This window comes from Amblyraja radiata, chromosome 11 (assembly GCF_010909765.2).
Source record: "Amblyraja radiata isolate CabotCenter1 chromosome 11, sAmbRad1.1.pri, whole genome shotgun sequence".
Lineage (NCBI taxonomy): Eukaryota > Metazoa > Chordata > Chondrichthyes > Rajiformes > Rajidae > Amblyraja > Amblyraja radiata.
In genome coordinates, this window is record NC_045966.1 from 41305206 (window position 1) to 41332841 (window position 27636).

The 27636-nt window shown below is 41.4% G+C and overlaps 1 protein-coding gene across 1 annotated transcript in view; it reads left to right on the forward strand.

Moving 5' to 3' along the window:
• Positions 1–99: 99 nt before the first annotated feature.
• Positions 100–27636, forward strand: part of LOC116978401 — a 56630-nt gene continuing 29093 nt past the window's right edge. Inside the window, 5 exon segments of the mRNA XM_033029521.1 lie at positions 100–2721; positions 16678–19194; positions 21266–21390; positions 22331–22356; positions 25388–27636. Coding sequence (XP_032885412.1) covers positions 268–2721; positions 16678–19194; positions 21266–21390; positions 22331–22356; positions 25388–27636 — 7371 coding nt within the window. The 5' untranslated portion in view covers positions 100–267.

Consider the following 27636-nt stretch of genomic DNA (forward strand, 5'->3'; position numbering starts at 1 on the left):
GTGCAGTTATAGGCTGAGACTCTTTGTGTCGCTGTCTACCAATAAGGAGGTGAAATGTAGCTGGTGATCCACCGCCCATCCCCCAATGCTAAGGAAAGAAAGCAGAATAATGGCGGCGTGTGTACGAACGCAGAACAAAACATCTCCACAGATTATCTTAATTTTTCCTATTATTTCCTACATTGATTAACTTATTTCGGATGGTATCCAGGATATTACCAACCAGATCAGTTTCAGAGCTTTTATATAATCCAACCTGCAAATGAAATGTTACAAAAAGGCATTTTCCGTGTGCTTAAAAAGTCAGCGATATCATCCATCTTTTTGCTTTGTGCGTTGAATCTGGTTTCCGGGCAGATTCGTTACTCCATTCCTGAAGAACTGGAACACGGGGCCTTCGTGGGAAATATCGCAGACAATTTGGGTTTAAACACGGAGGAGCTATCACGGCGTAAATTCAGACTTGTGTCGGCCGCGTCGATACAGTATTTGGATGTAAATCGCATGAATGGGATTTTATTTGTGAATGCAAGAATTGATAGAGAACAAATATGCGGCCAGCGAGTTAACTGTGTATTGGTCCTGGAAGCGGTAGCTGAAAGTCCCGTGGAACAGTACCGTGTGGAGATTCAGATTTTAGATGTAAATGATAATTCGCCCATCTTTCAGAACAAAGAAATTCGTTTAGATGTTACAGAATCCGCGCTGCCTGGAGCTCGCTTTCCGTTAGAGCGTGCACACGACATAGATACGGTAAATAATTCTATTCGTACGTATCAGCTCTCGACAAATGAGCATTTTAGTTTAGATATACGAAGTCGTGGACAATGGAAATTACCCGAATTAATAATGAACAAATTGGTCGACCGAGAAATAAAATCGAGCTACCATTTGTTGCTCACGGCTCTGGACGGCGGATCACCAACAAGATCAGGTACGGCTCATATATCTATTACAATCTTGGATACCAACGATAATCCGCCTGTTTTTGACAAATCGGTGTACACTGTTAGCATGAAAGAAAACGTACCAGTGGGTACTTTACTAATTAAGCTAAACGCTACTGATTTGGACGAGGGACAGAATGCAGAGATAATCTATCTCTTCAGCAGGTATAATGAACCAAAAATAACCGAAATATTTACGATTAATCCCAAATCCGGAGCGATACACCTAAAGGAAACTTTGGATTTCGAAGAAGGAAGTGTGTATGAGATTGATGTTGAAGCTAGGGATGGAAATGTGCAGCCGCTATCTACACACTGCAGCGTGCGCGTGGAGATCACAGATGTCAATGACAACGCTCCTCTGTTGACTCTAAATTCTATTTCTGGCACAGTCAGTGAAGGTGATCCGAGTGGAACTTTAATCGCATTGATTAGCGTGACAGACCAGGATTCCAATAAAAATGGATACATCGACTGCTCGATTTCATCTGATGTCCCTTTTGACTTGAAATCGTCCTTCAGCAATTCCTACAGACTTATCACAAGCGCACCACTGGATCGAGAAACCACTGCTCAATATAGAATAACTGTTACTTGCAAAGATCGCGGGATCCCACCCTTATCTACCAGCCGGACAATTGTGGTAAATATCTCAGATATAAATGATAACGCGCCGCGCTTTACGCAGCCTTCGTACACGGTATATGTGACAGAAAATATTGAGCCCGGCAGCTACATTGGATCAGTGACTGCTTTGGATCTTGATATTAACAGGCATTCACAGCTGTCTTACTCTATTTTGGAAAATCAGATTCAGTCAGTGCCATTGTCATCCTATCTCTATATCAACACAAATAATGGAAGTATCTATTCGAAACGACCATTAGATTACGAGCAAATTAAAAGATTTCAGTTTCACGTTCGAGCCCAAGATGCCGGATTACCGTCACTTTCGAGCGACGTTGTTGTGCATGTGATAGTCCTGGATCAGAACGACAATGCACCCTCCATAATATCATGGAAATCTAAGCGCAACACTAGTTTGCGTGTGCCTCGAACTGCAAAACCTGGACATTTGGTTATAAAAATCTTTGCATCCGACGCAGATTCCGGTAAGAATGCACAACTGTCGTACCAACTGAATCAGGCTAGTGTTCCTGGTCTTTTTAAAGTTTCGCATAGTTCGGGAGAAGTAAGGAGTGTCCGGCATTTCAAAGATGGCGACGCGACCACACAAAGACTAATTGTCCAGGTGAAAGATAATGGTTTTCCACCTCTTTCTGCTACTACCACCTTGACGTTGACATTAATTGACGAAGGTATATCCTATCAGCCTGACGTTACAGAACCTCATCAAGATTTAAAGGAAACGAAGCAGTTGACATTTTATATAATTATTTCGTTGGGAGCAACATCTTTTATCCTGTTGGTGGTTATCATTGTTTTGGTTGTTGTAATTTGCCCGATTGGCAACAGGACGGCTTCAGGCGGTGCGTGCTCTTTTGCTAGCTGCTGCAGCACCAAAGAGTGGGAATGTCAGAATCCCAATTTCAACCTTCAAGTGACGCCGGATTTCCACATCGTTCCCAGTTTGCTTGAGGTTCGAGGCAACGGATCTCTTTCAGGGACGTGCCGTTATAAGATTCGATCCGCACCTGAATCTGGTGAAATGTTCTTCGCACCATTCAGTCCACATATGGCAATGGTTACTGGAAAGGAGACGAGATATATGCTGCCGGATAGCCCAAGGATGAGGAAGAGCTGTCCAGACCAGGTGAGTGATAACAATAATGTGTAAAACGTCAATATTAAAACAAAATTGTCTCCAAGACAGAGATGGAAGTTGGCTTCCACATACCGACCCATTCTTATGTACAACCGCCAGTTCCTGTATTTCAGTTAGATTTGCAATACCTGAAATCTCTTAAACAAGTACCTGCACAAAATATCTGACTTTCCGATCCACATTGTAATTTGTTTCTTTGCTGACCTGCAATTATCTGCGTGAACAAAAAAAATAGATTTGTGGAAGTTAATATTACAACTAACCTTGCCCCTCTGGTGCGCCTTTGAAGTGATGATGTCATTTTAATACTGGAACAGTGCAGAACAATATTATAAACTATCTTGGCAATGCAAAATAAATATTAATGGTTCAATTTCATGCATAGAAGAGGGAATTCAGAAGGAATTGAACCAGCCAATTCTGTATGTTTGATCATACAGAAAATTCACAATTTTCGCTGAGTGCAATCATTTCCCCTTGTTTCCAGGGTTATCTAAATTATATTAGAGGCAACAGAACATCATGGGATAGCATTCGATCACTTAATAACTGATTATTTTATAAATACTCATAAAATGCATAATAATATTTATTTATTGTAGAAATACATAGTTAATGGCTTTTAGTGGGCAAAAAAAATCGCTATCAGATATAATGAGGGTGTATTGGTAACAAGGTTTTGCTTCGCCTTTTGAAATCATTTTCATTTCGTACTGTAAAATAAAAGTCTCAAATATCAAGGCGGAGAAAAAAAAGGGAGCTGCAATTAGCATTAATGGTGATTAATGTAAACCATGTCATCATATTGCGTTGCAGACTCTGATGATCCAATCATATAAAGGGAGAAACATTGGGAGTTTACGCACAGGTTTATTCAGTATTTTCAGTTGTTGATATATTTGGGATAATTTGGTGATCCATTTTCTTGATCAAACATACAAATAGTGGTATTTGATTCCTGCGACGCGCTCGCCACTTATCCTACGCAGAGTATTTTGGGGCACGTGAAGCCCGAACCAGTAATTGCGGTGATTCTGACGGATGATACTCGCTCTGCGTCAGGCCTGCAGGAAACAAAATGTGAAAGCGAAGTGTTGGATACTAATGTAGGAATATAATTTAATTGATGCATCAGGCATGTGACGAATGTATGAATCTTCGCACGTACAGATTCAGATTCAGATTCAGATCAGATTCAACTTTAATTGTCATTGTCAGTGTACAGTACAGATACAACGAAATGCATTAACTATATCTTAGTTCCAACGTGTGTTCTTTTTATACGTCAGACTTTTCTTGAATTGGCAAATGAATCACTCTACGAAAATGTTGATTGTCCTCTTGGACGCGTTTTAATAGTATCTACTCCTGACAGGCCGGTACGGGGGAAATGTGGTCAATCATATTCTCTCAAGCCAACCGCTTTTTATAATTCTCTGCCTACATATCGGATAGCACAATGCAGTCACCAGTTGGAGGTCACCGTTCAGCACATCTGACCTGCATCTCACCTAACCAACTCAACATTGTCTCCAGTCAACCAGTGCAAAGTCGATTGCAGCCGACACATGCTTCCAACAATCCTGACCTCAAATCCTGCCGTGATCTTGCCCGCAAATACCTATTCTATTCTTTAAACATATTTTGCATTATCGTTAACTGTTCTGGTTTAAACAACACTTGACAGATGGCATGAAATGTCTGCATTTGGAGTCAAATGATGTTGTCCCCCATATTATTGTTGAAAGAAAGAATAGGGGTCCTCTTAATGTCAATATCCATGTGGAAGCCCCCCCCCCCCCCCCCCTTTCAACCAAATACCATCCCTTCACGCCTGGATATCTTCATATGTAACTGGAGAGATATAACATTTTCCCTTAAACTCTTTCACGTTGGCACCAAGGCGCTCAAATATTTATTTAGTTAAATTATCACTTTATTTTCACTTTTTCAATTCCATTAACTGCTTCCCTTGCGTATAATGACTGCACTGTAGGAGCAAATTCATACTGAGGGATTGATTTACTGTCTCTCTCCTTTCTGTCTATGAAATGGATCTTATGGTCCCTGCCTTTAATTGCCCAGCCCACTGCAACTCTTATCTATTTAGCGTGGCTTTAAGCATGTCATCTTCTGCACCGGCTATTGATAACCGGAAAAACACTAAATGAAATGAAGTTCAGATAACCAAAGTTTGAAATGTCTTCAACTTGCAACATCAATTTAGGGCTTTCTTTATTCGTATTTTGTTGCGTGATGTGCAGCCTATCCCAGAATTTGTTTTGTTTTTTAAAATTCACCCTTTGCAGCGTATTACATCTGGCAGTTTATCATTCTTACTCCGTCTCTTTCCATCTTCATTTATCTCATTCTCTCCAGTCTCTTATCTCCTATAAACTCACCCCTACCCTCTCCGTCTATTCGGCTAATTTCACCTTTCTTGCCAAAATAATCTTCCGTAAAATTTCACCAGCGTCCCTACTCCGCCACCACTATAATTGACATCATTCTCTCTCTCATGCTCTGCAGTCTACTGCAAACATGCCCACGGTACTCTCAAATCTTTCATATTTTCTGCAATACTAACCTGTTCTAACTTTTTAACGTTTCGCAATTTTAATAAAAGGTCTTCAATCTGTAATATAATAGTAAGATTAAACGAGAATTTACCAGTTTGAAGTTTGATCTGTATTTTATGAGGAGTTACGATGAGGGATTACGTGAAGAACCCCGCCACGACGCATGCGTTACATTCTTCAAAGCAGCGGTGTGAAATCACAGATAACTGTAATGACTAAACATAGTAAGATTAGAGAAGAGATACCAGTTAAGTATATGATCAAGGGTGGGAGCGGAAGGCACGTAATCCCTCATCGTAACTCCTCATAAAATACAGATCAAACTTCAAACTGGTAAATTCTCGTTTAATCTTACTATTTGACTTCGGAGTCACGTGAGTGACTACGTGAAGATTTTAAAGCTCTGTGATTTCATGCCGTGGAAATGAGTCAATGCATCACGTCTGCCTTGATCACTGTAGGAGGAATTGTGTTAACATAATTTGGACATGAATTCGACATTGAAATCATAAAATTTATTAACACAAATTCATAACCCCTTTTTATGGGTTTAAATTAATTTACAGAACTTAAAATTGTTTCTGCAAACGTTCCAGGTTTCATTACTGGTTGATTGTAAAATAATTGGAATGTTTTTTACCCCCCCAGACCATCCTGCTGCCTTGAGGATTTGGTCCATTGGGACATCCAACTGTATCGCTGCCGATGTAGCTGCAGCCCTGGTGGAATGAGATTTAAAATATTAATATCCACCCCAGCCTGTGTTAGCACCTGTTTCAGCCATCTTGAGATGGTCTGGACCGTCACTCATTTGTGTGGTTGCTAGTGGCTGACCAAAAAGTGCCTTCTCATTGCCTCTTAGGATTTTCATTTTCTCCATGTATAACGACAGATGTCTTACTATACACAGACGGTCATCTGTTGGGTATGACCTAAATTGTATATTGAGGCCTGCTGATCCCTGTCTGTTCTGCTTACTAACTCATAGATATGAAACGTAATATTTTCTGTTGAGGAAGTCATGTTGTCCAGTCTTAGTTTATGCAGTGACTGTACCCTTTGTGCCGTGACCAATGCCATTAGCATGACTGTTTTTAATGTCAGTCTGTGTAGGGACAGAGCTGGAGACCAATTCCTGAGCATCTTCAGGATAATAATTACATCCCATATTTGGGAGTACCTGGTTCTTGGGGGATTAGTATTAAAATTCTCCTCATAAGTTTTGTTACCAGTGGGTGAGTCCCAACAGAGTAACGCTCTGTCCCCTGCCAAAGGTAAGTCGATAGGGCACTTCTGGCACAGTTGATGGCACTGTAACTGAGCCCCTCATCATAGTGGAGGCCTGCCAGATATTCCAGAACAGACGGGATGTTCATGTCTCTGTAGGTGATGTTGTTTTTATGGCAGTCCATCGCCCACTTCCTGATATAGATCAGATACTGTTTTTTGGTTGGCTGTCCTTAGGCCACCTAGATCATGTTCACTGTTCGGTCCGTCAGTCCCAGTTGTAGTAGAGGTGTTTTTATAACTCTACAAATTAATAAGTTCAAATGTTTATGGCATGGGTGGCTATCCCTTGTTACGGGATGTAGCAATAAATCTGGTCTATGTGGGATGGTGATACATGGTTCTAATACCATGTTTAATACCACTGGGAACCATGGTTGAGTAGGCCAATCGGGTACTACCAATACCAGACGCAGAGTCTTGTTGTATTTTCCTTAATACCCGATTGATGAGGCAGAAAGGAGGGAATGCGTAAATAAACAATCCCCCCCCCCCCCCCCCCCCCCCCCCCCCCCCCCCCCCCCAATGCAGCGAAAATGCATCTGTCGCCGCTGCCCCAGGGTCTGGTTCCCATGAAACATAATTTGATAACTGGTGGTTAAGTCTGGATGCGAATAGATCGATATCTGGTGTTCCATATTTTGCTGTAATATCAGCAAATACTTTTTTATTCAACACCCATTCGGTGTTTTTATTAAATTTGCGTGACCTGGTGTCTGCCACTAAATTTAGTCTTTCTGGTAGGTAAGTGGCTGATATCCAAATATCTCTCTGGATACACCATTGCCAAATTGTATTAGCCAGATTGTCACATGATGTCGATTTGTTTCCACCCATGTGGTTAATGTATGCTACCACGGTGGTATTGTCTATCTGTAGTCTAACATGCTGGTGATATGACCCAGTACAATATGACTTTAGGCCATGTAATGCACCCAACATTTCCAGGTAGTTTATGCCCAGTGTGAGTAATAATGATGCCTTCTAAGCAGTCCATCTACCTCCACAGCTGGTGATGGTATTGGTGGCTCCCCACCCAAGTGCACTGGCATCAGTTTGTAGTACCATGGAAGGGTTACTGACAATGATTGGATTGGAACAAAGCCAGATGTTATCTATCCACCATTTTAGTTCCATTTTAGCTTGATTGGTAGTTTCATAGGTCTGTCAACGTGACCTGCATTAATTTAGAGTGCTTGTATTTTTGCTCTCTGTAAGTTTAGGTAATGTAGAGGTCCAGATTGTGTGGCTGGAAAGGCAGCCACCATTTTGCCAATTACTTTTGCTACCAATCTGATGGATGGTTTGCTGATGTCAATGAGGTTATTGCAAGCCTCTATTAAATCTCTAGCCTTTCCCTTAGGCAGAGTCACCGACATGTGAACTGAGTCAATGGTGAAACCCCAAATAGTCCATAGTAGTGGAAGGCGTTAGTTTAGATTTAACTGGATGGATAATAAATCCCAGTTTTTCAAATAACTGTTTTGTGGCTGTTACAGTTTGTTTGGCCAATTCCAAAGTTTTGCCCACAATGAGTATGTCATCTAAATATGCCATAACCATGTGTTTTTTCCGTAGAGACGCTAGGGCTGGTTTCAATTTTTTTGTGAACAGCCTGGGGCTGATGATAAACCATGTGGCAGTGCTTTATACTGCCAAATTTGTCCATTCCAGTTGAATTTTAAGTAACATCTATGGTCACCTCGTATAGGCACTGAATAGTAAGCATCTTTTAAATCGATGCTGACCATGAAGTAACCTTTGGAAATTAATTGTTTAGCAGTAACAAAGGTATCCATTTTGTCAGATCTATGATGATGCGACAACCACCATCTTTTTTGTTTTTGATAAATATATTGGACACGAATTCTAATGGCTCGTGTTGAATTTTCTCAATTACACCTTTTATGTAAAGCCACTCCAGTTCAGCTTGCGCTTTTGATTTTTCTTTATCAGAAGGCACGAACATTCGGTTCAGTATATGTTGAACTGGAGGGCTGTACTTGTGTATAACCTCTAATGTATATCCCTGGATACTGCTTAAGATGTAAGTATCGGTTGTTAACATGCTCCATGCCTTCAGAAAAGAGTGTAATCTCCACCCAACCTCCATGCCCCCTGTATTTTGTAGGGAACCAGACCCACCTACCTCCATAGTTACCAGTGGCAGGTTTACTTCTTTTTGTTGGTTCTTCGCGTTCCTGCACCCCTTGCACACTTGTCTTTCCTTCTGCGGACCCCTCTTCCAGGTCAGCCCAGAACTGAACCGCAGTGCTCCCCTCTGATGAGGGAGAAGCACTGTGCAGCCCTTCAAGAGGTACTGCTGTGGCTTTATCATAGGGCCCACAGTGACCCGACTCCATCTCCCGGAGTCTGTCACGTTGGAGCAAATGCTCCAACACACCGCTCCATCCGGCTCCAGCGCTCTCTGGAACTGGCCGCCTGCGGTTGTTCAAAGCCGGACTCCTCTGAGTCCACGACCTTGTTTGTTTTTGTGTCTAGCCTTACCGCCCAGCCGCGTGGATCTGGCCGGTGCGGAGGCGACATCGGGCACAGCTGATCCCACTATCGGTGATCCGAGTGCCGCTGGCTGCTGCTGGCTGCCCGCTGCTCCGCGGTCCTCCCTCACCAGCTTTGTCCGTACTGCCCTTCCGTGGCGTGGATCTGGCCGGTGCGGAGGCGACATCGGGCACAGCTGATCCCATCTAGCTCACCAGCTTTGTCGCAGCCCGTTGGTTTCTCCACCTGTAATCAGCATGGTAAAAACACAAAAAGACCGCAGCTCTTACCTGCAGGTCCGGTTAAAATTGTCGCTACGGGGGAACGTCGTTCCACCCCGTCTCCTGCCGTTTTTGACTTGTCCAAAAAGTCGACGGCCCCATTCTGAATGGTCTCCCGCCCGGCCGTGGTGTTCTGGCCGGCGCGGGACCAAAAGTCGGCACAGCTGATCCCTTATTGGGCTTGTGCCTTCAGCTGCTGCTGGCTCCCGCAACTTCGCGGTCCTCCCCAGCCAGCTTCACTCGCAGCACTTGTGGACACTATTTTGTCCAGCTTCCCCCCCTGTGAAAAAACAGCGCGGGGAACAAAACTACCGCAAAGTAAATTTCTTACCTGCAGGTCGCGGTTTCAAACTTACCGCTGCGGGGGAACGCTTCCCCCGCCTGTCGTTTCGCAAGCGTGAAGCGATATGACACGTATGCCTCGTGGCGGGGTTCTTCACGTAGTCACTCACGTGACTCCGAAGTAAAATCATTGTTTTTCACGCTATTTAGAATTTTTCAGCTATCATTGGAAGCAGTCAGTACTTTATTTGGCTTTTTCAAGAAGTACAAGCTCCTAAAAGGTGGGACGATTGTCGTTCACATCTGACCCCTCAGTTCGGCACAGGACTTTTGAATAGTGTTGCAGACCTCTGTATAAACGATTGTTGCGGGTGCTTTTATCCTTATCTTCCTTGTTACTTTCCTTCAAACAGTTTGTAATAGTTTACGTACAATTCGTCTATTGATTAGTTTTGCAATGATCCGGAAATAAATAGTAAGACCAAGAAAATGCAGCGGTTGGAATCTTGAGCAAAATTAAAACAAGGTGCTGAAGGTGGGAGGCATCTGTTGAGGGAATGAATACAGGACGTTTCAAGTTCAGACCCTTCTTCAGAGGTCTGAAGGGTTCGCGACTTAAAACGTCATTCCCCCTGACCCTCCATGTGCGCTTCCTTCCACTGAGTTACAGCAGCACTTTATTTTTATACTCCTGAAATAAACAAAACATGACATAAATTTTAACAAATTACCACAGATTTCGAAATGTTTTGACAGCCCTTTGACACCAGATCAGTGTCGTCCCTTTGGCTTCACCAGCATACATTGAATCACCACTGGCTGCTTAATGTACTTCCAACTTAGTCACAGAGTCATCGATTAATACAGTGTAGAAACAGGCCCTTGGGCGCAACTCGCCCACACCGGCCAACAATGTCCTAGCCACCCTTTTCCCACTTACCTGCGCTTGATCCATAATCCTCCAAACCTGTCCTATCCATGTACCCGTTAGACTAATTTCTTAAACGATGGGATAGTCCCGTACACCCAGCACCCTCTGTGTTAAAAAGTTACCTCTCGGATTCCTACTTGATCTTTTCTCCTTCACCTTGAACCTATGTCCTCTGGTCCTCGATTTCACTTGTCTGGGTAAAAGACTGTGCATCTACCCGATCTATTCCTCTCATGATTTTGCATACCTCTATAAGATCTGCCCTCATCCTCCTACACTCCATGGAATAGAAACCCATCCTACTCAACCTCTCCCTATAGCTCACACACTCTAGTCCTGGCAATATCCTCGTAAATCTTTTCTTAACCATTTCAAGCTTGACAATGTCTTTCCTATAACATGCTGCCCAGAACTGAACACAATCCTGTAAATGCGGTCTCACCAACGTCTTATACAACTGCAACATGACCTCCCAACTTCTTTATTCAATACTCTGACTGATGAGGGCCAAAGTGCCAAAACCTTTTTGACCACCTTATCAACCTACGACTGGACTTTCATGGTACCATGCACTTGTATCCCTAGGCCCCTCTTCTCTACAACACTACCATTTACTGTGTAGGTCCTGCCCTTGTTCGACGACCCAAAATGCAACTCCTTACACTTCTCTGTATTAAGTTCCATCAACCATTCCTCCCCCCACCTGGCCATTCGATCCAGATCCTGCTGCAATCGTTCACAACCATCTGCAAAACCACTAACTTTTGTATCATCAGCAAACTTGTTCATCTTGCCCAGTATGTTCTTATACAAATCATTAATGTAGATGACATGCATTAACGGGCCCAGCACCGAGCCCTGTGGCACACCACTAGCCACAGGCTTCCATTCTAAGAAGCAACCTTCCACCATCTCCCTCTGCTTCCTTCCATGGAGCCAATTTGCTATCCATTCAGCTATCTCTCCTGGGATCCCATGAGATCTAACCTTCCGGAGGAGCCTACCATGCGGCACCTTGTCGAACGCCTTACTAACGTCCATGTACACAACATCTACAGCTCTGCCTTCATCAAGCTTTTTGCTCACCTCTTCACACAAAAACAATCAGATTTGTGAGGCACGACTTTCCATGTACAAAACCATGTTCTCTCTCCATAATTAGCCATTGCCCATCCAAATGCCTATATATCTTATCCCTCAGAATACTCCAGTAACTTACCAACTACAGATGTTAATCTCCCCGCCCTATAGTTCCCAGCATTTTCCCTGCAGCCCTTCTTGAAAAGAAGCACTCCATTTGCCACCCTCCAATCCTCTGGCACCTCTCCTGTATTTAAAGACGACTCATAAATTTCAACCAGGTCTCCAGCAATTTCCTCTCTAGTTTCCCGCAATGTCCTCGGATATATCTGGTCCCGGAGATTTGTCTACCTTCAAACACGACAGTACCTCAGTACTTCCTCGACGGTAACCTTGACTGCTCTCAAGACACTTCCAGTGACTGCTCCAATTTCCTCCGCCCCAATTTTTTTTCTCCTCTGTAAATACAGATGAGAAATACTATTTGAGGACCTTGCCCATCTCCTGTGGCTCCACACAAACGTGACCGCTTTTATTCCTGCGAGGTCCCACTCTCTCTCTAGTTATCCTTTCCACCTTAATGTATTTATAAAATATTTTAATATTGTCTTTTATGCTACCCGCCAGAGCTATCTCTTGGCCCCTTTTTGCCCTTCTGATCTCCTTTCTTAGTTTGCTTCTTAGTTCCCGAAACTCCTCCAGGGATGCACTTGATCTCAGCTGTCTATATCTGTCCCATGCGTCCTTTTTATTCTTAACCAATGCCTCTATATCCCTCGTCAGCCAAGCTTCCTTACATTTGCCTGCTTGCCTTTATGCTTCAACATCTCGCCTTATCGTTGGTTACCTCGTGGAGTTGGATTGTGAAGTGTAGGCAATGGAAAACATGACCCTAATGGTAGTGCTGTCAATGAGACAGGATTTTAACTTGACTGTGAAACGGAGGAAATAATGTCCTGGAATGCGATGATTCCCAAGCATCAAACATCAAACATTATCAGCGATGCTGGCCTTACCTGTCAGTGAACACTTCTAATATTAACATTTGGATTAATTTCCTTTATACAATCGAGGGTTAAATGCAGCATGGGTGTCAAGGCCGGTCACGTTCATCTATGTTCAGAACATCATCTTTATCGTTTGGACTAAGAATGTAACGAACTCTGAAACTGACTGATGCTGTCATAGTCCAAAAACCCTGACATGTGAGTTCTTTGTGCTCCAATACCAGCTTCTGACAACATTTTTGAAGATGGAGAATAGGCACTCGGAACAGAAAGTGACGGAAGATGGCCAAGCCTGATGATTGAAGCTGACATACATGCTCAGTTTCCACATTTTCAAGTGAATATCTTCATTGTCATAGTGGAGGAACTTGAATGGACCATGACTATCTCTGGAATGGAAATCCTTAGTACCATACTCGGAATTTTATGTCAGCCAATGGACGCTTCTTCATCGTTTGGGCTCAATAATTATGCATCCCTCGAACAGTGCATTCTATTGTTGTCTATATAAATATTATTGCAAGTACAGTTGTGCAACTATTTTTTTAATGTAATATAACCTGTCCATATGTTAGAAAATAAAATGATTGTTTTTACCATATTCAATTAAATTGCAATTGTAGGATCGGAAGATAATGATTTACTGGTTCAGCTGAATCACTGCTTCGTTACCAATGGTGGCATATAGTAATTTATGACGACAGTTTTAAAATAACAAAATTAACTCCGAATGCAAAATCTGATTTTGTTTCGGACAATTTTTCTAGAAACTGAGGGATTAATTGTGAATCGTTACTTTTCTCAGGAATGCCATGTAACAGAAACATTGGTGTGCACCGCAGTTGAAGAGCGAATATAGCAGTTGCATACACCCATGGAAGCAAACCGTCTATATTTCGGCAATATAATAAAACAGAAAGAAAAGTTCAGGATAGCTTCAATCTAACATCAACCATAAAGTTGCGATTTCAACGGACGTCATTAAAAATGACTGCAACTTCTGGTCTAGATATTTAACAACTTTGCTCTGATTTCAGGTTTATTGATTGTCTACCTATAAAATTAGCCCTGTAATTCTCCACTCCACATCCATCCTGAATAGAATATAGAATGGCTATATCGCTCGAGGTGCTTTAATGACATTGATAATAGAACTAATTTTATAATGGTATTTTTCAGAAAAATCAGAATATACTTTTTAACAATAGTTTTTAAATGTTTCGATGGTTTGGAGTTTGTAAAATGTGTGCAGGATAGTTTTTTGCAGCAATACATAGAGGTACCTACTAGAGAAGGGGCAGTGCTGGACCTCCTGTTAGGAAATGAGACAGGTCAGTAGACGGATGTATGTGTTAGGGAACACTTCAGCTCCAGTGATCACAAGACCAGTAGTTTCAATATAATTATGGAGAAGGTCAGAACTGGACCAACAGTTGAGATTTTTGATTGGAGAAAGGCTAACTTTGAAGAGATGCGAAATGATTTAAAAGGAGTGAATTGGGACATTTTGTTTTATGGGAAGAATGTAGTAGAGAAATGGAGGATATTTAAAGGTGACATTTTAAGAGTACTTAATCTTTATGTCCCTGTTCGGTTGAAAGGAAAGAGTAATAATTGAAAGAGCTATGGTTTTCAAGGGAAATTGGACACTTGGTTCAGAAAAAGAGAGAGATCTACAATAATTATAGACGGTATGGAGTAAATGAGGTGCTTGAGGAGTATAAAGAATATAAAAGGAATCTTAAGAAATAAATTACAAAAGCTAAAAGAAGATATGAGGTTGCTTTGGCAAGTAAGGTGAAAGTAAATCCAAAGGGTTTCTACAGCTATATTAATAGCAGAAGGATAACGAGGGATAAAATGGGTCCATCAGAGAGTCAGAGTGGACAGCTATCTGCAGAGCCAAAAGAGATTGGGGAGATATAGAACAATGTCTTATCTTCGGTATTCACCAAGGAGTAGGATATTGAATTATGTGAGGTAACGGAAAGAAGTAAGATAGCTATGGAAACAGGGGATCAAAGAAGAGGAAGTACTGACACTTTTGAAAAATATAAAAGTGGATAAGTCTCCAGGTCCTGACAGGGTATTCCCTAGGACAGTGAGGGAAGTTAGTGTAGAAATATCAGGGGCTATGACAGAAATATTTCAAATGTCATTAGAAACGGGAATAGTGCCAGAGGATTGGCATACTGCGCATGTTGTTCCATTGTTTTAAAAGGGTTCTAAGAGTAAACCTAGCAATTAATAGACTTGTAAATTTGACGTCAGTGTTGGGCAAATTAATGGAAAGGATACTTAGAGATAGTATATATAAGCATCTGGATAAACAGGGTCTGATTAGGAACAGTCAACATGGATTTGTGTCTGGAAGGTCATGTTTGACTAATCTTCTTGAATTTTTTGAAGAGGTTACTAGGGAAATTAATGAGGGTAAAGCGGTGGATGTTGTCTATATGGACTTCAATAAGGCCTTTGACAAGGTTCCACGTGGAAGGTTGGTTAAGAAGGTTCAATTATTGGGTATTAATAGTGGAGTAGCAAGATGGATTCAATAGTGGCTGAATGGGAGATACCAGAGAGCAATGGTGGACAACTGTTTGTCAGGTTGGAGGCCGGTGACTAGTGGGGTGCGTCAGGGGTCTGTGTTGGGTCCACTGTTGTTTGTCATATACATCAATGATCTGGATGATGGTGTGGTAAATTGGATTAGTAAGTATGCAGATGATACTAAGATAGGTGGTGTTCTGGATAATGAAGTAGATTTTCAAAATCTACAGAGAGATTTTGGCCATTTGGAAGAGTAGGCTGAAAGATGGCAGATGGAGATTAATGCTGATAAGTGTGAGGCGCTACATCTTGGCAGGACGAATCCAAATATGACGTACACGACAGAGCATTGAGTATAGAAGTTGGGATGTAATGTTAAAATTGTACAAGGCATTGGTGAGGCCAATTCTGGAATATGGTATACAATTCTGGTCGCCAAATTATATGAAAGATGTCAACAATATAGAGAGAGTACAGATGAGATTTATTAGAATGTTGCCTAGGTTTCTGCACCTAAGTTACAGAGAAAGATTTAACAAACTAGGTCTTTATTCTTTGGAGCGCAGAAGTTTAAGGGGGGACTTGATAGAGGTCTTTAAAATTATGAGAGAAATAGACACAGTTGACGTGGATAATCTTTTTCCATTAAGAGTAGGGAAGATTCAAACAAGAGGACATGGTTTGCGAATTACGGGACAAAAGTTTAGGGGCAACATGAGGGGGAACTGCTTTACTCAGAGAGTGGTTGCTGTGTGGAATGAGCTTCCAGAGGAAGTGTTGAAGGCAGGTTCGTTTTTATCATTTAAAAATAAATTGGATAGGTATATGGACGGGAAAGTAATGGAGGGTTATGGTCTGAGTGCAGGTAGATGGGACGTGAGAGTAAGTGTTCGGCACGGAATGGAAGGGCCGAGATGGCCTGTTTCCGTGCTGTAATTGTTATATTTCAGTCCGGAATTTACAATGCAACACCTTCTTGCTTTGCATAGAAATATGGGGGGGGGGGGGGGGGGGGGGGGGGGGGCGTATTGAATTTGTTATTTCATCAAATCGGCAAAAATATTTCCAAACCTTGCCTGCGTTTCGTTGCAACGTAGCTTTTGATGTTCCTGTCTTATGTTCAGGTAATAGTTGGAATACCAATTTGATTGTACGTTATAGGAAATTCATTTCAAAATCTTAGACTGCTTTATCTTAAAATAGTTAAAAGTTTACTTTTCACCAGAGTTCAACGTTATTAATATTCTCAGTGCAGTTATAGGCTGAGACTCTTTGTGTCGCTGTCTACCAATAAGGTGGTGAAATGCAGCTTGTGATCCACCACCCATCCCCCAATCCTTGAGAAAGGAAGCAGAAAAATGGCGGCCTGGAACAAAGCGAACCTTCTCTGCAGCCGACCACTCTTATATAGTTATTTTCCACATTGAATGGATTACGCCGGTTATTGAACAGAATACGATCAACCGCAAAAACATTTGTTTAAGGTTTGGCCAAATTACCCTGCTAAAGAAATGACACAAATGGGCGTTCTGCGTGTGCGTATAAAGTCGGGGATATCATCCATCTTTCTGCTTTGTCTGTGGAATCTAGTTTCCGGGCAGATTCGTTACTCCATTCCCGAAGAACTGGAACACGGAGCATTCGTCGGGAATATCGGAAAGGATTTGGGTTTGAGCACGGAAGAGCTATCAAGTCGTAAATTCAGAATAATATCTGTCGCGTCAATACAATATTTGGATGTGAACCGCGTGAATGGAATTTTATTTGTGAATGCAAGAATTGACAGGGAACAACTATGTGGTCAGAGTAATAACTGCGTACTGCTCATGGAAGCGGTGGTGGAAAATCCAGTGGAGCAGTACCGTGTGGAAGTTGAGGTTCTGGATTTAAATGATAACTCTCCGACTTTTCCGAACAGAGAAATTGATTTGAAGATTCCAGAGTCAGTAATGCCCGGGACCCGCTTTCCATTAGAGCGCGCACATGATCTGGACGGGAAAAATAATTCGGTTCGCACATATCAGCTCAATGCGAACAAATATTTTACGTTAGATGTACAGAATACAGGAAAGTGGAAATTACCTGCGTTAGTACTGGAGAACATTCTCGACCGAGAAAAACAATCAGTGTATAATTTATTACTGACGGCTCTTGACGGCGGGACTCCAGAAAGGTCAGGTACCGCTCACATAACTATCAATATCCTAGATGTAAATGATAATTCTCCTGTTTTCCAGAAATCTTTTTATAGTGCTAGTCTGAGGGAGAATGTGCCTCCTAATTATTTAGTGATCAGGCTTAACGCGACTGATTTAGACCAGGGTACCAATGGTGAGATCGTTTATTCATTTAGCAGCAACAATGAGCCCAAAATAACTGAAGTATTTACCATTAATCCGTTCTCAGGGGAAATTCATACAAAAGGAATTTTGGATTTTGAAAAATCAAATGTTTTTCTCATTCACGTGGAGGCTAACGATAGAGGCACACAGCCGCTTTCGGAGCATTGTAACGTGCGGGTGGAGATTACAGACGTCAATGACAATGCTCCAGAGATGACACTAAATTCCATTTCCGATAGCATCAGAGAAGATGTTCCGACTGGAACTTTGATTGCGTTTGTCAGTGTAACAGATCGGGATTCCAATCAACATGGAAACATTGATTGCCGTGTTTCTCCAAACCTCCCGTTTGATCTGAAATCTTCCTTTGTCAATTCTTACAGACTTGTCACAGGTGCATTACTGGACCGAGAAAGCGCTTTTCAATATATAATTACTGTGACGTGTAAAGACCGTGGGTCCCCTCCACTATTTACCAACACCACGATTATTGTCGACGTTTCCGACGTGAATGACAATGCGCCGCAATTTACGCAACGTTCCTACACGGTCTACGTGACCGAAAACAATGCACCGGAGAGTTACATCAGATCAGTGACAGCTTTAGATCCTGATACTGACCGAAATTCACGGCTGTCTTACACTATTTTGGACTACCAGGTTCAGTCAGTGCCAGTGTCATCCTATGTCTATATCAACCCCAATAATGGCAGCATTTACTCTAAAAGATCATTTGATTACGAGCAATTTAAGACGTTTCAGTTTCAGGTTCGAGCTGAGGATGCCGGATTACCATCACTTTTCTGCGAGGTGGCTGTGCAGGTGGTTGTTCTGGATCAAAACGACAATCCACCTACCATACTAGCACCTGGAACAAAAGCAAATACCAGTTGTCAAGTGAGCCGCTCTGCAGATCCAGGATATTTGGTGACACAAATTATTGCTTCCGACGCAGATTCTGGTAAAAATGCCCAGCTTTCCTATCATCTGAAACAGGCCAGTGTTCCGGGTCTTTTCATTGTTTCACATAGTTCGGGAGAAGTAAGGAGTGTTCGGCGGCTCAAAGATAGCGACGTCACCACACAAAAACTAATTATCCAAGTGAACGACAACGGTTACCCGGCTCTTTCAGCTACGACCACTTTAAGCCTGACATTAATTGAGGGACCTATAACCTCTCAGACGGAATTTATTGAATCGCGTCCGGATTTCAAAGGTACGCAACAGTTAAGTATTTACATAATAATAACTTTGGGAGCGACGTCTTTAATTCTGCTGGTGGTTATCATTGCACTTGTAGTCGTAACTTGCCCAAGAGGCCACAGTGCCGCTTCCTGCAGCGTTTTCCCATTCGATAACTGTTGCTGCACCAGAAAATTGGAATATCAGAATGCAAATGTCAACCTTCAACTTGCTAGGGATTCCCACCTCCTTCCCGGTATACTTGAGGTGCGCGGCAATGGATCACTTTCAGAATCCTACCGTTACAAAATTCGGTCAGCACCGGAGCCAGAGGAAATGTTTTTCACACCATTCAGCCCGCACATATCAGGAATTACCGGAATGGACGGCAGATATACGTTGCAGTATAAAGCAAAGTCGCAGAAGACCTGGTCATATGAGGTGAGTCATGTGACGAAATTTAACACGCAGATTTTACATCTACATCTCAGAGTAAGACAGGTTTAGATTTCAAATGCCGAACTTCTATTGCAATGATGCCCATTTCCTGCATGTTTTCCTTCTCTTTGTACCACTTCATATTTCTTTAGCGAATCTATGGTCAGAGTCGCTGATTTGCGGGTTTACTCATTGCGTTGTTGTCTAATTCGTTGTTCTTTAATTAACTGGATGATGAAAACTAAGTGAACGTTGAACCTGTTCGCACCATTCTCATGCATTCGGCATTATTTCGATTCTGTAGATTAAGGTTTATTATTACCACGAGTATCGAGGTGAAAAGTGGGGATTTGCATTGTATCCAACCAAAGGAGATAATATATACATAAATATATCCAAGTGAAATCCAAGTACAATAGGGAACGCGAAGAGAATGATAAAGAGTATAGAATATAGTTCTCAGCATTGTACAGCATCAAGTCCAGAGGAAAAGTCCAATATCCGCAATGAGGTAGAGAAGAATCAGTGTGCCCTATCTAATGGAATGACCAAATGACAAAGCGCTGGGGTAACTTAATGGGACAGGCAGCATCTCTGGAGAGAAGGAATGCGTGACGCGTTATACATATTGGACGCGTTCTGTGGAGGGCAAAACATACAAATGTTATCAATTAGCTTATTGGTCAACGCTGATAGCATTGAATTTATAGAACTTTGTCAGAATCTTGAGAGGGCAACTACTATCATTTGCTCTGCAATATTCCATGTTCACTTGAGGCAAAATTTAAACATACCGGAAGTAAATTCCGGCAGTGCATCGCAACTGATAATTTTCAAAGTCAACAGGTACTTAACGTGATAAGATAAATAAGTAAGTTGGCAAACTACCTTGAAAGGGGTTGCAATTAATTCTTAGGAGTGACACAAAATGCTGGAGTAACTCAGTGGGACAGGCAGCATCTCTGGAGCGAAGGATTGGGTGACAAGTCAGTCTGAAGAAGGGTCTCGACCCGAAACGTCACCCATTCCTTCTTTCCAGCGATGCTACCTGTCCCGCTGAGTTACTCCAGTATTTTGTGTCTATCTTCGGTTTAGACCAGCAGCTGCAGTTAATTTCTACACAATTCTTAGGAGCGTGTTGATAACATTATTTTAATGCTTTTTGAAATTGTTTGTCATTGATTGTCGTAAAACAGAAGTCTGTAATATCAAGTCGAACCGACAGATGGTACAAACTTAAAACTTGGAGTCGTACAGTATGTAAACAGTGCATTCAGACCAGGCCGACGTATCGGCACTCATTGGTAGTAATCCCACCTTCCGACATTTGGATCGATTTCTTCCATGCCTACGCGATTCAAGCGCTCGTCTACAAATGGGCAGTTCTAATTTGTTGTGATGAACCTGTATTGTAACACTACCCAGAGCCCTACCCATCACCGTGTAGGTCTTGCCTATGTTCCCAACATGGGACACCTCACATTTCTCTGCACATTTCTTCTTCGTTAAGAAATGGGTAATTTAAGTTGATATGTTAGATTTTAATTAAATTTGTTTCCTAAATATTATCATGCTTTTGGAATAATGGTGGGATTGCATTAACACACGCCAGTGGAGTTATTACATTGTTGATCTGGCATGATTGATTTAAGATGCTTCGAAGGACTATAAATCAGAAGCGTCATTCACCATCAACGTTGATTTGTCCTTATCACCATAATTACCCAAAACGTACTTGCATCTCTTCAGCAGTTCCCGTGAGAATTGACATCAACCTCCCCGTCCGCATCAGCCATATATATCAACGCTTTGAATAGCAAATGGGGCGTCGAGCTGGCTACCATGTTCTGGCACAATCTACCTTGGTTCCGGCTGATGGTCTCAGCAATGATTCCAGTGGAGAACCATAATGTCCGTTGCTGTCCTATGCATGCACACACGATCTTGTCCATATCTCCTCCCATATTTCTTCCTACAAGAACACCATTCCGTGTTCCAAGTATCTCTTACTCCATCTTATCTGTTCTGATAATAATTTTGCCATTGTCTCCTCTTTATCGCATCATTCTCTAAGGTCAAGGGATTATTCTCCATTACCTCCGTCTCATTGCGCATGATGTTACAACCAGACACGTCTACACAGGCTCACAAAGAAATTACTCAGTCGGTAATTGCCTACGTCACAATATATCTCCCTTAGTACGCACCCCTCTTTGAAAGGCACATTCATTTGCGATCGTTGGCGATGTAACGTCTTCCAGTCTTCAGTACGGGTGTTAGAGGTTATGGGGAGAAGGCAAGAGAATAGGGTTAAAGAGGAGAGATAGATCAGCCATGATTGAATGGCGGAGTAGAATTGATGGACCGAATTACCTAATTATGCTCCTGTCACTTATGGCTTCGTGAATTCTACACATGCCAATATCAACAGGCACAAATGATCATTTCAGGTAATAGGGCAACTTACACTCACTCCTTCCAAAAGCGCAATCTTCATGTAGGATCCACTCCTGAAAGGAGAAACACATTAAATTGAGAATCGGCTTTGTAGATATTGTAGATTATTCTGCTATGCTGCCATTTGCTTGCCACTTTAATTTTAATATCAGCTACACTCTGACCACTGTTTCGTTGGTCCCTTACAACCTGGAAAAGAAAATCTAAAGTAATTTGAAGAATACTTTATCACATTTTGACCAGGCATTTTATGATTCGCAAGATTGAACAGTGAGTTACACAAGTTTATATAACCATTCATTGACGTTCCTATCAAACCTGCACTATTCTGATGAAAGACCATCAACATCATCTATATTAAATATTAACTAAGTTTATCCTATTTGCATATGCATCTATCTATCTATCTATCTATCTATCTATCTATCTATCTATCTATCTATCTATCTATCTATCTATCTATCTATCTATCTATCTATCTATCTATCTATCTATCTATCTATCTATCTATCTATCTATCTATCTATCTATCTATCTATCTATCTAATCTTTGAACTCGTGCGCAAATGAACTTTACATTCAACTACTCTGTTTTGCATTTATTTTAATGTTGGTTGTTGTTGCTGACCTGTGATGCGAGGGCAGTTTATGTTCTTTATGATTACTTATATGTGTTTTTCAGTAATTACTTAGTTTCTGTTAATTTAGGTAAGTAAAAATCGTATCTTATAATTTTGTAATAATCTTTATATTGTATTAATTGAAAAAAGTCGTCAGTGGTGGCAGTAGCGACTATCGTGCTGAAGGATTAGAATTTATATATTGTAGGTTGGGTCAACAATGTGGTCGACAATGTATGTGGCAGGTGCATCATTATTCTAATTGAGAATAGTCAACCACCATGCCAATAATATTAAATAGGTGGTCAGTGGCCGGTGATTAGACGTCTGCAGTCTGAAATATTTATTAGTTGCCTATTAGACAGCGCCACTGTTATTTGATTGTGCAAAAAAAAAGTCTATTGCCGCTGAGTGTGACCAGTCTTAATCAAATTAGATATTCTATTGTGTAGTGAATAGGGTCCTGCAGTGCGCAAGTGTAAGCCAATAGCGTCAAATCTAAAGGAAAGCGTAACGGGGAGAGAGTTAAACTTAACTTCATGGCATTGTGGAAGAAGGAGCTGCAGATACTGGCTTAAACTGAAGATAGACGCAAAATGCTGAAGTAACTCAGCGGGCGAAGCAGCTTCTCCGGAGAGAAGGAATGGGTGACTTTTCGGGTCGAGACTCAAGTTTGGGCTCGACTGAAGTCTGAAGAAGCGTCTCGACCCGAAACGTCACCCATTGCTTCTGTTCAGAAATGCTGTCTGTCCCGCAGAGTTACTCCAGCATTTTATGTCTAACCACATATGGCATTAACTGGGAATGTCGAGCAACAAATACCTGGAATAAGGCGAATGTTATTATGAAGTTAGTGCTGAATTAAGTAGCAAACCATGATTGAACACTAACCGCTGTAGTGGTATTGAGCAAAATATTGCAGCACGCCATTGTTTAAAATACAACGCACCTCGACAATATTTCAGTTCTGAATGAATACGATTTTCTGGTCATGTTCGACTAGATTCAATAGATTTAGTTCTGCAACACAATCCTTCAGCCCTGTACTCAGAAAATTGTCTGTCAATATGTTTTTCTTCATCAATTGCATACACTGGCACGTTGATATCAAGGAGTGTAAATTCCACTTAAGATAGAAATGAAAAGGGTAAAATGCCCACGAAAGTTGGAGATGCTCGTCGAATATTATACTGCTTGATTGAGTGTGAAGAAATAAATGTTAGACTGGACGTGTGAATCGTTCAAAAGCACAGACATTCAGCGTTCTACCTGGAATATGTTGGAAGCAGCAATGTTTCTTCCTTTCAACCCATTCAACAAATTACTGCTACCTCGGAGGATGCTTTCAGTCATGATGGGTATCCACGTGATGAAACAGTCAATGAGACTGAATGGGCGGCAAAAGCATTAGTCTGTGCTTCGACACGAATGTTGATCTCTCCCATTATTGAAAGGCCGATGATCATAACCATCATTAGTGCACTATTGTTTTACCTACAGATAGACACAAAGTGCTGGAGTAATTCAGCAGGCGAGGCAGTATATCTGGAGAGAAGGAATGGGTGACGTTTCCGGTCGAGACCCTTCTTCAGACTGATTCACTGTTTCCGGATTCAAATCTTTACTGCCAATTTTAATTCAGAGCTGAGCAACTTCACATAAAAAGTCGATGTAAAATCTCAGCGCTGAAAAAATAATCGATCTGGAAATATGAGAGTTTTAATGCTCAAAAAGAATGAATGACCTGGTGATTTTTACAATGATTTCCATTCTTTTCATATTGATTTCAGATTTGCTTTCTCACCAGTACTTCGTCTTATGCCATTATTTTCTGCCAATGGCTCTTGGTCGTGGTTCTGCTATACACATTCAAGTGTCCCTGCTTGCCTGTATCCTTCACTTAAACCCGACGCTACCCTCGCCATCATCTTACTACTTGTGCATTTAATCAATTTGTTGATTGTTGCCATTTTCTACTTAGCTGTCTAAATAATTGCGAAGTACCCCATCCATGTCTAATTAGAGCTCAAGTTGTATTGAAATGTCATATTTCATTCTCGGAAAATAAAACGTTAAATACTTCCACCTGTTATTTGAGATTTTCAGAAATCACAACTGTGCCTTGTTGATTTCTGTCCAATCAAATGTATTATTCTGTTACTATTCTCAACTCGTTAAATTATAATACACGACTGTTTGATTCGTCCTGTTTTTAGACTCAAAATGTGGGATTACATTAAACATTTACTTGACGGACAGTTGCAGCAGGTACAAAAATACAACCTACTTCAAAGTTGTACAATTTGCTCGTATTTTAGTTAAACTTTTACTATATTCAGTTAAATACCCAATTATATGGCATGTTGAAAAATATAGAAGTGAGCGAGATTCTGGATTATCGAATTCCTCCTGCATTACCAATGACAACGGATAAAACATTAGATAACAACTTTACAAAAATGATCTTTCAGAATGGAGAGCATTTTCATAAATGCGAACCTACCCATGACCCTTTATTTATTTTATGCGTTGCATACCTCAAAAAAGTTTGTTTACACATTGACTGCCAGCTGCATGAACATGTTTCCACAACCCCAATAAGAAACAAAGCGTCGAAAAATTCATTAAAATTGAATGGGTCTGAAAGATAAAGAAAATATAAGTTCAGCTCCATCAAATGTGAAGAACAACGTTGATATGAATGTGGGCGATTGTGATCGTTGTTTAATAAATGCTATATATTTCCCCATAATTATATGGAAACATTTTCTTGGTTTGTTTGGATATTTCACGACATTTTCAACATGTTTCTTGTAAAAAATCGCATAGAGGATTTAACTTCTACATTCCAATGAACAATTAACTTCATTCATATGCCCACACATATCTACACGGCAGAATTAGTTTTTTTTTTAACTTAAGATTCTCCCTCAGATAAATGCGGGTGTCGTTCGAATACCAGTATTCCAATTCTTCCGGTTAATTGCGTTTCAAACTATTTGGCTGATCTCGCAAAAATAAATAAATAGTAATTTTAACATTTTAACTATAATTTAGCTTATCCACATTCTCAGTGTAATTATAGGCTGAGACTCTTTGTGTCGCTGTCTACCAATAAGGAGGTGAAAACCACCTAGTGATCCACCGCCCATCCCCCAATATACGAGAAAGGAAGCTGAATAATGGCGGCGTGTGTACGAGCGCAGCGGGCCATCTCTTCAACCGATCACACTTCAACTTATTCAACACATTGAAGGAATTGGTTCGGATGTGGTCCGGGATGCTTTCAAGAAGAAACATTGCTAAGGTATTTGTGATCTACCCCACAGAAATAATGGCACAAAGGAGCATTTTCCGCGTGCATGGAAAGTCGGTGATATCATCCATCTTTCTGCTTTGTGTGTGGAATCTGGTTTCCGGGCAGATTCGCTACTCCATACCAGAAGAACTGGAACAAGGTGCCTTCGTCGGAGCAGTCGGCAAAGATTTGGGTTTGAGCATAGAGGATCTATCAAGCCGTAAATTCAGAATTATATCAGCTGCATCAAAACAATATTTGGATGTAAATAATAAGAATGGCATTTTATTTGTAAGTGCAAGAATCGACAGGGAACAGCTGTGTGGTCAGAGTGATAACTGTGTATTGATCGTGGAAGCGGTGGTTGAAAATCCTGTGGAGCAGTACCGTGTGCAAGTTGATATATTGGATATAAACGACAATTCTCCGAATTTTCCGAAAAGTGAAATTCGTTTGGAAATTTCAGAAACCGCGATGCCAGGAGCACGTTTTCTGTTAGAAGGCGCTCACGATCTGGACGGGAGAAATAATTCTGTTCGTATTTACCAGCTCGCTCCAAATTATCATTTTACGTTAGAGGTACAGAATGTTGGCAAGTGGAAGTTACCCGAACTGGTGTTGCAAAATATTCTCGACCGAGAAAAACAACCAGTGTACAATTTATTACTGACCGCTCTTGACGGCGGTACTCCTGAAAGGTCAGGTACTGCTCACGTAAACATTGTTATCCTGGATGTGAATGATAATACACCGGTTTTCCGGAAATCAGTGTATAGTGTTAGTCTAAGCGAGAACATGCCATTGAATTCGTTAGTGATTAAGCTTAACGCGACTGATTTAGACGAAGGTAGAAATGGCGAGATCATTTATTCTTTCAGCAGTTACAACGAACCAAGAATAACTGAAATATTTACGATTAAACCAAAATCAGGAGAGATCCGTACAAAAGGAATAATGGATTTTGAAGAAGCCAGTGTTTATCAGATTCATGTGGAAGCTAAGGACAAAAGTGTACAGTCGCTATCCACACACTGCAGCGTGCGAGTGGAGATCAGAGATGTGAATGACAACGCTCCTGATTTAACTCTAAATTCTGTTTCCGGTACAATCAGTGAGAATGTTCCGACGGGAACTTTAATCGCCTTCATCGGCGTGACAGACCGGGATTTCAATGAAAATGGACACATCGACTGTTCCATTTCACACAACCTACCATTTGACCTTAAATCTTCCTTCAGTAATTCATACAGACTAGTTACAAATGCGGCACTCGACCGAGAAAGCACCCCTCAACATAAGATTACAGTAACTTGCAAAGACCGTGGTATCCCACCTTTATCTACCACCCGGACAATTGTGGTAAATATCTCAGATATAAATGATAACGCGCCGCGCTTTACGCAGCCTTCGTACACGTCCTATGTGGCAGAAAATAATGAGCCAGGCAGCTACATTGGATCAGTAACAGCTTTGGATCGTGATATCGACCGAAATTCACAGCTTTCTTACTCTATTTTGGAGAACCAGATACAGTCAGTGTCTGTTTCTTTCTACCTCTTTATCAACTCAAATAATGGCAGCATCTACTCGAAAACTCCTTTCGATTATGAACGACTTAAAGGTTTTCAGTTCCACGTTCGGGCTCAAGATGCCGGATTAACACCACTTTCCAGTGACGTTGCTGTGAAAGTGATTGTCTTGGATCAGAACGACAATCCACCCTTGATAACAGCAAATGCAATAAAAAGCAACAGCAGTCTGCCTGTGCCTCGTTCTGCAGACCCGGGATATATGGTAACAAAGGTCCTTGCTTCCGACGCAGATTCCGGTAAGAATGCACAACTGTCTTATCAACTCATGCAATCCAGTGACCCGGGTCTCTTTATAGTTTCATATAACTCAGGAGAGGTAAGAACTGCTCGGCGCATTAAAGATAGCGACGCCACCACACAAAGGCTGATTATCCAGGTGAAAGATAACGGTTATCCCGCTCTCTCCGCTACCACCACCTTTACTTTGACAATAGTTGAGGAACACACGGAGGGTTTGCTGGACTTCAATGAAGCGCGT